Below are 11579 nucleotides of genomic sequence, written 5' to 3' on the forward strand. Positions count from 1 at the left end.
TTAATTCACATCAAAGTCGAAAATCACCCACTATGAGAAATTATTATGACTCGTTGATATACTTTTAGAATGACTAAAAGTATTTTTAGAGAAAATATTTTTCTGTTGTAAAAGCACTTCAAGTGTTTTTTGTAAGAAGCATCAGTTATGTGCTTATTCCAGGAAGTATTTAAGTGATTTTTCATAATTCATTTGCATTTTTACTATAGATGAGTTCCAAAAATATTTTTACTAAAATACTTTCACTTATTTTAAAAGTACGTCCAAACGAGCTCTTAGTGATCCTATTTTGTTAGAGATCAAGCTCTGATAGCCCTTAAAGAAATTTTAAAGAAAAACTAATGAAAATAGCTAGAAAACTTTGAGTTTTAACGATAAAGACAAAATAAATGGTAAAATAAATAGTACCAGAATTAACTTTTTAACGTAAAAATGTGGTTTTTCGTTAAAGTGAACAGTACTGTAGGCTTTTCGTTAAAACTCCCAAATTTTAAGCCCTATTAAACATCAAATGTTCATCACCTTTGAATCATTTGACTTTTATTATTTTAAATTAAACATAAATAATACCTGATCAAAACTAAACGTACGATACACGATAAACGGTTGAGATGTGAGGATCCATAAGACCCCACATAATGGATCTGGAGGGGATTTCCTAAATCAAATTCTAATTTAGAGACCAAATCAGAAGAACTTTCTTATAAAAAAAATAAATTACAGAGGCTATAAACCTAAATCTACCAAATCCACCAAAGCCACAAATTCTGGCCTTCGAAATTTGATTCAACAGTTAAAATTATTATAACTTTTAAAGTAAACCATTATTTATAGCCGTTGAATCAAATTTTAAGGATCCAAATTTATGATCTTGATGAATTTGGTGAAAGGATCTGGAGAGAATTCTTTTTCCTAAATACTTATCAAACAAAATTTCAATTTAAATTAAAGAAAATAAAAATTGAAAACAAAATAGTTATATCGTGGCAATTACCAAAAAAATTACTGTAAGAAATCGATTCCGGCTCATACCGTCCTACGCTGAGAAACTTCACAGCAGGAAAAAGGAGCTCATACTTCGCAAAATTTGATCTCAAAGCCCGTAATTTACCCAAATCCACTTCCAAGTCACTGATTTCAATTTCCGCGGTCGAAGCCGTCGTCGTCAATGTTCAGCAACAACAGCATATCAATCTCAGTCTCCGACGACGAAGCGGACGAACTCGGCCGGATGCGAGTTCGAGTTCGAAGAAAGCGCAAGAAACTCGGCCACCGACTCAAGAACGAGTTCCTCTACCGAGTCGCTAGAAAGCTCGTCAGGTACTGGGCACTTCTCATTTTTCTCCCGGCCCTTGGGTTGCTCTTATACGAGATTTCGAGGATTGGTAGGAAGCCGAGTTTGGTGGTGAAATCGGAACTCAGTGCGCCGGAAAAGCCGAGTTTGGTTGGCGCGGAAACGGTGAAGAACTCGAGTTTGGAGAAGAAATTGGAGGGGAATTTGAATCGGCTCGATCATACGACTCGGGTTGTTGGAGGCGTTAGACAACGTAAGTTCAACTCTTGCTTAATTGCCATACGTTTCGGATGCAATTGTACAATGGGTAATCGAAATTGTGTTAAGAACGAGTTCAAAATCTTTAATTTTTCTTTCTAAAGAGTATAAGGAAACGATTCTGCAATCTGCATAGTGTTGTAAGTTACTTACTTTTCTAATGACGTTGTAAATTTCAATGAGTGTAAGCTAGAATTGTGCCTGTTAGATTAATGGGACTGCCCGAATGCCGATTATCATGCATTACTTGGCACCCGCATTAGTTAACGATTCGGAGTGATTGCCGAGCTTGCTTTGTTGTTTCTTTAGTGTTACTGATAATTGGGTTGTGCATTTTACTGTATTTGGAAAATTTTATTTTATTTAGGATTGGAGTATTGAAGCATTTTGAAATGTGACGAAAATTTGCGGTAATGTTAGGTTGTTTGGACATCCTATCTCCTGAAGAACTTGAGCATCTGGAAATTCCTATTCGCGAAGATTCCAATACTCCTGTTAAGAAAGTGGTATACATATCAGAGAATGACACTCCGTTTTCAGGAGGGAACAACAGTCTTTCTCAGGAGCACACACAGGCCCCAAGATTTAATTCATTTACCGGAAGTCAAACTCTGGATCAGAGAGCGAAATCGTTTAAGGTTATAAGCTGCATCTTTGTTTTGAAACTTTGAACTGGTTTAGTATTCTATCTGGTCTTTGTCATGTTAAAGGTCAAATTTTAAGATGCATCTAATTTCTTTAGGTTTTGATGTAGATGTTATTTTTATTGTGAAGCACATTGAGGTCTTTACTTTTTGCCCGATTTTAAACAGAAATAATAATAATAATTTGTACTGTGAGGCGGTGTTCATATTGTTAGAAATTTGTTGCTCACAGGTAAATGAAACTGTTACTATGAACTGTGGTTTCTACAGTGAAAATGGAGGGTTTAAAATCTCAAATGAAGACAAGGGGTACATGGATAGTTGCAAGGTTGTAGTGTCCACATGTGCATTTGGTGGTGGAGATGATCTTTATCAGCCTATTGGAATGTCAGAGGCAACACTTCGAAAGGTTTTTGTCTTTTCAGTCAAATATTACTAATTCGCTTCAAAGTTATAAATTCTTATGAGTACTGAATGGATGCAGGTTTGCTATGTCGCTTTTTGGGATGAAATTACTCTAAGTACACAGGAAGCGGCTGAACATAGAATTGATGGGAATGGATTTATTGGGAAATGGCGCATTGTGGTTGTTAAAGATCTTCCCTTTTCGGACCAAAGGTTAAACGGAAAGATCCCAAAGGTAACAACTTTCAGAGTTAGGTTAAATTATTATCTTTTCTCTATTTTCATTTAGTTTGTTTAAGTTCAATTTAAAAAATTTATCCTGATCATGTTGCTATCTCTTGTCATCTGTCATTTTCTTTACTTTTTAATTTTTGCAAACATTTTTGTTTTCATGATACATGAAGCTATTGCAACATGGAACCTATTTTCTGTAATTACATTAATAAGTCAAGTAAAGGACAATAATTTAAGCAGAACAATATTAATCAAGGGACGCTGGATCTGTTCTTCATGATATAATAGGTTTAAGCTAAATGTCAAATATCCAAAAAGTTCTGTTACAAGTGCTAGCCAAATATCATGTATAGGTGTATGTGGATATTTATCTGAGACTTCGTATATTTTTTCTGGTGTTAGATGTTGCCCCATCGTCTTTTTCCTCATGCAAAGTATTCCATTTGGGTAGATTCAAAGTCCCAATTTAGGAGGGACCCTTTAGGTGTGCTCGAAGCCCTACTTTGGCGTTCAAATTCTGTACTTGCAATCTCAGAACATGGAGCTCGCAGTAGTGTTTATGATGAAGCGAAGGCTGTTGTGAAAAAAAACAAGGCCAAACCAGAAGAAGTTGAGGTGCAATTGACTCAATACCGCCATGATGGCTTGCCAGATGACAAGAGGTTCAACGGAAAGAAGGGTATGCTTCTTTTTCTTTCACTTGTTCTGGCTTGATCTCTCTTATGAAATATTGCTATTTATGATGCTTCATGATTGTAGCAATTCTTGAATTCCATTGCTTCTTTGTTGAGTACATCTTTTTGAAGTAGGAGCAGTTAAGCCTACTGCATGCCTTATTGCTTTCCTTAATTCTGTATATAAGGTGACTTACTCCTGGGTTTTACCGAATGTAAATATCTTAAAATTTTGACATTGAGAAGAATAGTCGAAATATAAAATCAATCTGTTTATTCATGTTTTCTTATCAGTCTGTTCGTAATTTGAAACAATCTGTTGATTGCCTCAATTCTGCATATTTTCACTTGCTCCTCTGCGCATCATATACTCATACACTGATTCCAGCAGGCCAGTCCGCTCCTCATCAGTCTACTTCAGATTCATATTTTCCCAATTTGTGTTTAAAGTGGGTTATGAGCTCTTCCTCGCATGTCTGCTGCTACCAAGCTTATTTAGATACTTGAGAATTAAGAAATAACCATACTATATGAAAAACTCCAAAACTACAAAGCTGGTGATCTCATTGTCTTGCATTTTGTTCCTATACTGAACCATTGCGTCGTTAACCTGTGCAGCTTTATCTGAAGCATCTGTTATCGTGAGGGAGCATACACCATTGACTAATATGTTTATGTGCCTCTGGTTCAACGAGGTGGTTCGGTTCACTTCTCGCGATCAGCTTAGTTTCCCATATGTATTATGGCGGTTGAAAGTGCTCAAGAAGATAAATATATTCCCTGTATGTACCCGGAAAGATCTTGTTAATAGTATGGGTCACATACGCAAGGCTAAGCCCCTTAGAAGTTGACTCTTTGGTAACAGATAGTGCTTCGATTTCTCAATTATTGAACAGGGGCGCGCTGGGGTGCTCGTCTGGTGTGTTCTTAGGCAGTAGTAGATTCCTTCCATTTTCTAATTTCTGTTCATAAACATTTTACAGGAAGAGAAAAGAAAATGATTTTTGCTTTAGAATTTGCTGTGCAAGACTTGTTGTAGTACATCGTGCAGCCTGTTTTCGTCAGGTATTATTTATATTTAATTTTAAATAAAAGTATTTAAAATTATTTCTGACCATACCATGTACGATGAACGGACATGATTTGAGGATCCGCACATTCCCGTTCATAAACTCCGAGAAGGCTTTGTCAGGAGTGCAAGAGTGGTCTTGTGCTGCTGCTGGTAGAGTTTTCCTTGATCTTTATAAAGCGTCAGGTAATTCACTTTTGTTTCCCAATTAAGTATGAAAATATGCTTTAATATTTTGGCTTTATAGCCAAAATATTCTCTAAAATTGTCACAACTATTCTCTTTGGTTGCTAACAATGAAAATCAATAAAAAGCGTTCTTAAGTTTATCCATTGTAATTCACTTTGTTCTTTATGTGAAAAATCTGTTAATATCCTCATTAAGTAGAGGGTTTGGTTTGACAAGAATACTCATAAATGGGTGGTCACGTAGTCCTTCATGTGACAATTTAGTAATGATATTGATATAGTTTTCACAGAAGAACCAAATTAATTTATGGTGGACAAACTCATCAAAAACTTGTGTCAATTTTCATTGTCAGAAATCAAAATCAGGAGTTATCCTAATTTCAAAAATCATTTTAGCCAAAATGTTCTCTAAAATTGTCATAACTATTCTCTTTGGTCGCTACCAATGAAAATCGATAAAAAGCGTCATTAACTTTATCCACTGTAAATCACTTTGTTCTTTATGTGAAAAATCTGTCAATATCCTTATTAAGTAAATGAGTTGGTTTGACAAGAATATCGATAAAAGGGTGGTCACGTAATCATTCACATGACCGTTTAGTGATGATATTGATCTAGTTTTCATAGAAGAACCAAATTTATTTACGGTTATGGTAGACAAACTCATTGACGACTTATATAGATTTTCATTGTAAAAAATCAAAATGAGGAGTTATCTTAATTTCAAAAATCATTTTAGTTAAAAAGCCTTATATTTTCTTTTCTTTTCTTTTAGTTTAGGCAATTGACTTTTCTATAAAATACAGTTAGCAAAATTGCAACCTAAAAAACTGAAAGAAGCACGTTTACGGTTTACACGCTAATTAAGTGGTAAATGCACGTTGTTTCCAAAAAAAAAAAGTGGTAAATGCACGTTGTTTCCAAAAAAAAAAGTGGTAAATGCGCGTTTCCACGCACGCAGTTTTGTGTGCAGTGGGTGCAAGTAGGTGCATCACGGAAAACAAAAACGTGCGTTGACTTGGGATTCTTGTATTTAGTTTCAGTACAGCCGTAGCTTGTAGCCTGTACGTGTTTTCTTTCTATGGAACAAAATTTGTCCTTCCTTTCCTTCCTTCCAGATTCTTCCTTCCTTCCCTACGTTTGGGAGTTCTGAGGGTCCTCTACTCCTCTCATAACTCTGTTTACGAGTTTGACTGTTTCCCACATTTACTATTAGTACCAATCGAATTGAGCCATTGTTTAAAATAGCAGTATCGGTAGAATATTAACATGCAAATTTATGAAAATATCGATGGATATATCAAATATCGATATCTGTTAAGGAAAATATCTCTATTATTTAGTCAATATTGTAAATTGATATTGTGGTTATTTCCTTTCCTATTTAGTTTCTGGACAAGCCTTACTTGTAGGCTATAGTTTAGGTTTTCCTTTACCCGTATGGTTGTATAAAAGCTGTAAACCTAGTTGTTCAATATACAAGTATTACAATCCCATTCCGTGATTCTTATGATGGTACCAGAGTGATTGATATCTGGGAAAGTAAACAGTAAACACATAAACAACCCTAGCAAACCCTAGCCATGGGCGATAACACAGACACGAAGTCGAAGTCAACTTTCTCGAGCATGACTTCACATCTAAAGTGGGAGAGTCCTAATCATCCACTTTATCTCCATCATTCAGATCAACCCGGTGCAGTACTTGTGCCGCAGTCATTGGTGGAAGACAATTACAATACATGGATCCAATCCATGACCATGGCCTTAACGGTCAAGAACAAACTAGGGCTTGTTGATGGAACTGTCAAGAAGCCGAGTGAAGATGAACATGAAGAATTGCAGCAATGGAATCGATGCAATAATCTGGTTAAAACATGGCTCTTAGGATCCATGTCAAAAGAAATCTCAAGTAGTGTCATCAACTGCAAGGATGCAAGGCAGATGTGGCTTGATTTACAAGAACGGTTTTCTCATGCAAACATCGTTCAATTGTTTCATGTAGAAAACGAGATCCATGATTGTGTACAAGGCAACATGACGGTAAGTTCATATTTTACCAAACTAAAAGGCTTATGGGATGAGCGCGATGTGTTGTGTTCTATCCCTGCATGTAGCTGCGATACAAAGAAGGAAATCATCTCATATGTTGAGACTCAGAAAACAATGAAATTCCTCATGGGCTTAAGTGATTCCTTTTCCACTGTCCGCAGCAATATCCTCCTTCTTGAGCCTTTACCCACAGTGAACAGAGCCTACTCTCTTGTTCTTCGCCATGAGAAGCAGGCGGAAGTCTCAAGTGGAAAAAATACCTCTCAACCTGACGCAGCAGCATTTGCTGTAAAGACCGGTGGCCGCGAGCTTGAAACTGAGAATGGTGGTCCTCGCTGTGGTAGATGTAGCAAGACAAACCACAGCACCAAAAATTGCCGTGCCCATCTCAAATGCACTTTCTGTGGATGGAAGGGTCATACCTTCGAATATTGCCGCAAACGTAAAGCGGCCGCTGAGACTGAACAAAGCCGCTCGACACCTTTCAAGGGCAATCAAGTTGCCGTGCATGACAAGGAAGATGGGATGCCAAGCTTTCCTTTTTCTCAAGACGATTGTAAGCAGATCCTTGCCATGTTGAACAAAAACCGTTCCTCATTTGCCAATCACGTGGGTAACTCTTCAACTAATGAAGAACTTTCAGGTAAAGCATTTTCTCTCATGCATAATGGCATTAAAAATGTTTGGATCTTGGATAGTGGTGCAACGGACCACGTTGTTTGCAGCCCTCATTATCTCACATCATCAAGGCCAGTTACAAATCACACTGTCCAACTTCCAAATGGCTCTCTTGCCACGGTCACTCACATTGGACAAGTGGTCTTCTCTCCCACACTTGTGCTTGACAATGTTCTGTGTGTTCCATTCTTTACCTTAAATCTGATATCCATTAGCAAACTTGCATATGATTCCCTTTATATTACCATCTTCCTCAAACAGTTTTGTGTCATACAGGACCTACGCTCGGGGAAGATGATTGGGACGGGAATTGAACGGGAGGGCCTCTACTATCTCGACCCATCCAAGAAAGGAACATGCAACACCATTAGCACAACCAACCCACATCTTTGGCACCAACGCCTCGGACATCCATCCAAAACTGCCTCTATGTTATTTCCTTTTAAACCAAGTTTTTGTGATTCAAATAAGTGTGACATTTGTCCCTTAGCCAAGCAAACAAGAGCACCATTTTCCCTGAGTTCCATATCCACTAAATTTTGTTTTGAATTGCTGCATGTTGACATCTGGGGGGGTTATCACGTTCCTTCTATTTCTAGTGCAAAATATTTTTTAACTATCGTTGATGATTACACTAGGAGCACCTGGATTTACCTAATGAAATATAAATCTGATACACAGCAGCTTCTTGTGCAATTTGTTCATTTGGTCGAAACCCAATTTAATGCTAAAGTCAAAATCATTCGTAGTGATAATGGCCCCGAGTTTAAGCTTGCTAGTTTTTATGCTCTGAAAGGTATTGTCCATCAAACCAGCTGCGTTCACACACCACAACAAAATGGTGTTGCTGAACGTAAGCATCGCCATTTATTAAATATTGCCCGAGCTTTACTCTTCCAAGCCAACATGCCACAACGTTTTTGGGGGGACGCCATACTCACTGCTGCCTATCTCATTAACCGCACTCCCACACCCCTTCTCCACGGGAAAACACCCTATGAAATGTTGTTTCAAACAGCCCCCAGTTACTCGCACTTACGTGTGTTTGGCTGTTTGTGCTTTGCCTCTACTCACGCCTATAAACCTTCCAAATTTGATCCTCGTTCCCGTCGTTGTGTCTTTCTTGGGTACCCATATGGCCAAAAGGGTTATCGACTTTTCGACCCCCATCTTAACAAAATTTTTGTCTCTCGGGATGTGCTTTTTTTTGAAAATCATTTCCCTTATCATTCTACCACTTCCGCTGCTCAACCACAGTCCACTCTACCCCCACATCCCTTATTACCCATTGCTGTCGATCCCTTTCCTGTCCCACGACCCATACTACCCTCCACATATACACCCACTGAGCCATCCACCTCCCACACACCCACTGAACCATCCTCCGAGCCCTCACCCTCCCCACCTCCTTCTCCTCATTCCCCACCTGTTACACCCCCACCTGCACCATCCCCCGACACCACCATTCTCTATTCCCCCTCCCCAACTCAACCTGTTCTACCCACTCCACCACGCCGTAGCACACGCCCCACCAAAATTTGTCACTCACACAAATGGAAGGAAAGGAGCTGAATGACCCTTCATCGTATAGACGACTTGTGGGCAGGTTAATATACTTGACCATAACAAGGCCTGACTTGGCTTATGCTGTTCACATGCTAAGTCAGTTCATGGAGAAACCTCGGCAACCACATCTTGATGCTGCACACAAGGTCCTCAAGTACATTAAACAAGCACCTGGACAAGGGATTTTTCTTCCTTCCACAGGCTCATTGCAATTACAAGCATTTTGTGATGCTGATTGGGCTAGATGTCGAGATACCAGAAGGTCGATAACAGGGTTCTGCATTTTGCTTGGTCACGCACCTATTTCTTGGAAGACTAAGAAACAAACGACAGTATCTCGTTCGAGTGCAGAGGCCGAATACCGTTCCATGGCCACCACATGTTGTGAAATTGTATGGCTGAAGAATATTTTGAAGGACCTAGGAGTGAACCATTCGCAGCCAGTGAAGTTGTTTTGTGACAATCAAGCAGCATTACACATTGCTTCAAATCCTGTTTTTCATGAAAGAACGAAGCACATAGAAATCGATTGTCATCTAGTACGAGAAAAGATTCAAGAAGGAATGGTACGCACGGCTTACATACGGACCAACGATCAACCAGCTGATATTTTCACTAAGCCGTTGAGTTCAACACAGTTCGAAGTTCTCCTTGGCAAGTTGGGTGTTATTAACATACACTCCAACTTGAGGGGGAGTGTTAAGGAAAATATCTCTATTATTTAGTCAATATTGTAAATTGATATTGTGGTTATTTCCTTTCCTATTTAGTTTCTGGACAAGCCTTACTTGTAGGCTATAGTTTAGGTTTTCCTTTACCCGTATGGTTGTATAAAAGCTGTAAACCTAGTTGTTCAATATACAAGTATTACAATCCCATTCCGTGATTCTTATGAATATCGATTACTTTTGATAAAAATTATGGAAATTTGAAATGAAATTTTAGGGATTGTCAAACACTGGTTTAGACAAAATATACATGTTTTTCCGTTATTTAACATGTGTGTAAGAAATATCGACAATATCTGTTGATTTCAAACACTGTTTGGGCCAAATGTGAACTTTCAAAAAAAAAAAAATACACTCAGGACTTGTTTATTAGAGAAGATTGACTTGAATATGATATTCACTGTATTAAATAAATTTTGAAAGAATAAATAAATGTCAGTTTTCTTGTTTTGTCCAAGCCAATCATTTAACAAGGGAGGCCTTGTAGTACTACTACGATGACATAAACCAAAACAAAGCTCGTAGTGGGCAGTGTTTTTGTTTATTTATTTAACTTTTTAAATAACAAAATATAAAAACATAATTTAAACAAGAAGTAAATAAATAAAACGTGCAAAAGAGTAAATTGTCACACGTGTTTAAAACCTTTAGATTATATGGACATTCATAGTTTGCCTGTTAATTGGCATTAAAAAATAGGAAAACTAATGAAAAATGCTTGAAAACTTTGAGTTTTAACGATAATGACAAAATAAAGGGTTAAGTCAATAGTATCATGTTTGACTTTTTAGTGTAACATGATGGTTTTTCGTTAAAGTGAACAGTACTGCCAGTTTTTCGTTAAAACTTTCTTAAAAAACTGATGGCAACCAACAGAGAAGAGCTGTACAAACAAAGCAAAAACATTGATAAAGTAATATTCTTATAGTAAAGCCGTGAAACAATTCAAGTAACATTATGGTTTAAGCTACCGACTAACAAACAATGCGCTACTGCAGCAACTGCGACCAATAAAAACATATACAAGGGAACCAATGTGCTGCATTCGCGTACATAAAACACAAGTCGGTATACCACGTGTTATGATAGAGATGGTTTTGAGTTGGACGCTAACATCCTATTGTGAAATCATTCTTACTCTCAACTAATAGTAGTAGCTTTCATTATCGTTTTCTTCTACAAGTTCTATTGTTTTGGTCTTTTAATTTCCTTAAATTCTCAAAATTTAAGACTAGAAATAAATTAAAATACGCATGTTTTGTCCAACAATATGTACTTTTAGGTCATTTAATATGTTTTACCAAAAAAAAAAGTCATTTAATATGTGTTATTCATGTACCAAAGTAAGTAACATCACTTATAAGAACATGTTCAGAATTAAAGAGCATATCACTTAATCAGATGCTAACTTTGCAAAACAAATAATAGACAATCTCCACTCGATCCTTCCTATATGTTAGCTTGGATTTGAAGGCAACAACAAGTGGATCCAATTGCATTGCTCCAAATTGTGTCTTTCAAGGATTAGTACAAACAAACAAGATAAGAACATTTGACCGCCGCCAATGTCCCTCCTCAGTTTTTATAATTTTCAATTGGTAATTGGCCTAATGGTACGCACCTGGTTTCAACTCTTTTCTGTGTCCATCTGTTCGGCCAAAACGAACACGCCATGTGGACTTTTTCAACGCAAACCCCACAGCTTATATAACACACAAACCCACATTTTCCAAAAACTCAACCACAAGGCACAAACCAAATTTCCAAACGAAAACCCTCATTACTTTGCA

The 11579-nt window shown here is 37.5% G+C and overlaps 2 protein-coding genes across 2 annotated transcripts; both read left to right on the top strand.

Moving 5' to 3' along the window:
• Positions 1–1000: 1000 nt before the first annotated feature.
• On the top strand, positions 1001–4616 carry LOC103957599 (probable hexosyltransferase MUCI70). The gene is made up of 6 exons (XM_009369781.3): positions 1001–1547; positions 1973–2190; positions 2429–2605; positions 2681–2836; positions 3238–3514; positions 4128–4616. The coding sequence occupies exons 1-6, from the start codon at positions 1169–1171 to the stop codon at positions 4358–4360; spliced, it is 1440 nt and encodes a 479-aa protein (XP_009368056.2). The 5' UTR covers positions 1001–1168; the 3' UTR covers positions 4361–4616.
• A 1910-nt stretch (positions 4617–6526) lies between these two features.
• Positions 6527–7809, top strand: LOC125478376. Its single transcript, XM_048586530.1, has 2 exons — positions 6527–7460; positions 7772–7809. Exons 1-2 carry the CDS (start codon positions 6527–6529, stop codon positions 7807–7809), a joined length of 972 nt encoding a protein of 323 aa, XP_048442487.1.
• The last annotated feature ends 3770 nt before the right edge of the window (positions 7810–11579 follow it).

The sequence above is a fragment of a genome, unplaced genomic scaffold (assembly GCF_019419815.1).
Source record: "Pyrus x bretschneideri cultivar Hongxiangsu unplaced genomic scaffold, Pyrus_bretschneideri_v1 Contig24, whole genome shotgun sequence".
In the NCBI taxonomy this organism is placed as follows: Eukaryota; Viridiplantae; Streptophyta; class Magnoliopsida; order Rosales; family Rosaceae; genus Pyrus; species Pyrus x bretschneideri.

Coding starts and splice junctions, on each gene's coding strand:
- LOC103957599 (XM_009369781.3), top strand. CDS start 1,169: ATGTTCAGCAACAACAGCATATCAATCTCAGTCTCCGACGACGAAGCG. Junction 2,606..2,680: donor CAGAGGCAACACTTCGAAAG/GTTTTTGTCTTT, acceptor GAATGGATGCAG/GTTTGCTATGTCGCTTTTTG. Junction 2,837..3,237: donor TAAACGGAAAGATCCCAAAG/GTAACAACTTTC, acceptor TTCTGGTGTTAG/ATGTTGCCCCATCGTCTTTT.
- LOC125478376 (XM_048586530.1), top strand. CDS start 6,527: ATGGCCTTAACGGTCAAGAACAAACTAGGGCTTGTTGATGGAACTGTC. Junction 7,461..7,771: donor AACTAATGAAGAACTTTCAG/GTAAAGCATTTT, acceptor TGTGTCATACAG/GACCTACGCTCGGGGAAGAT.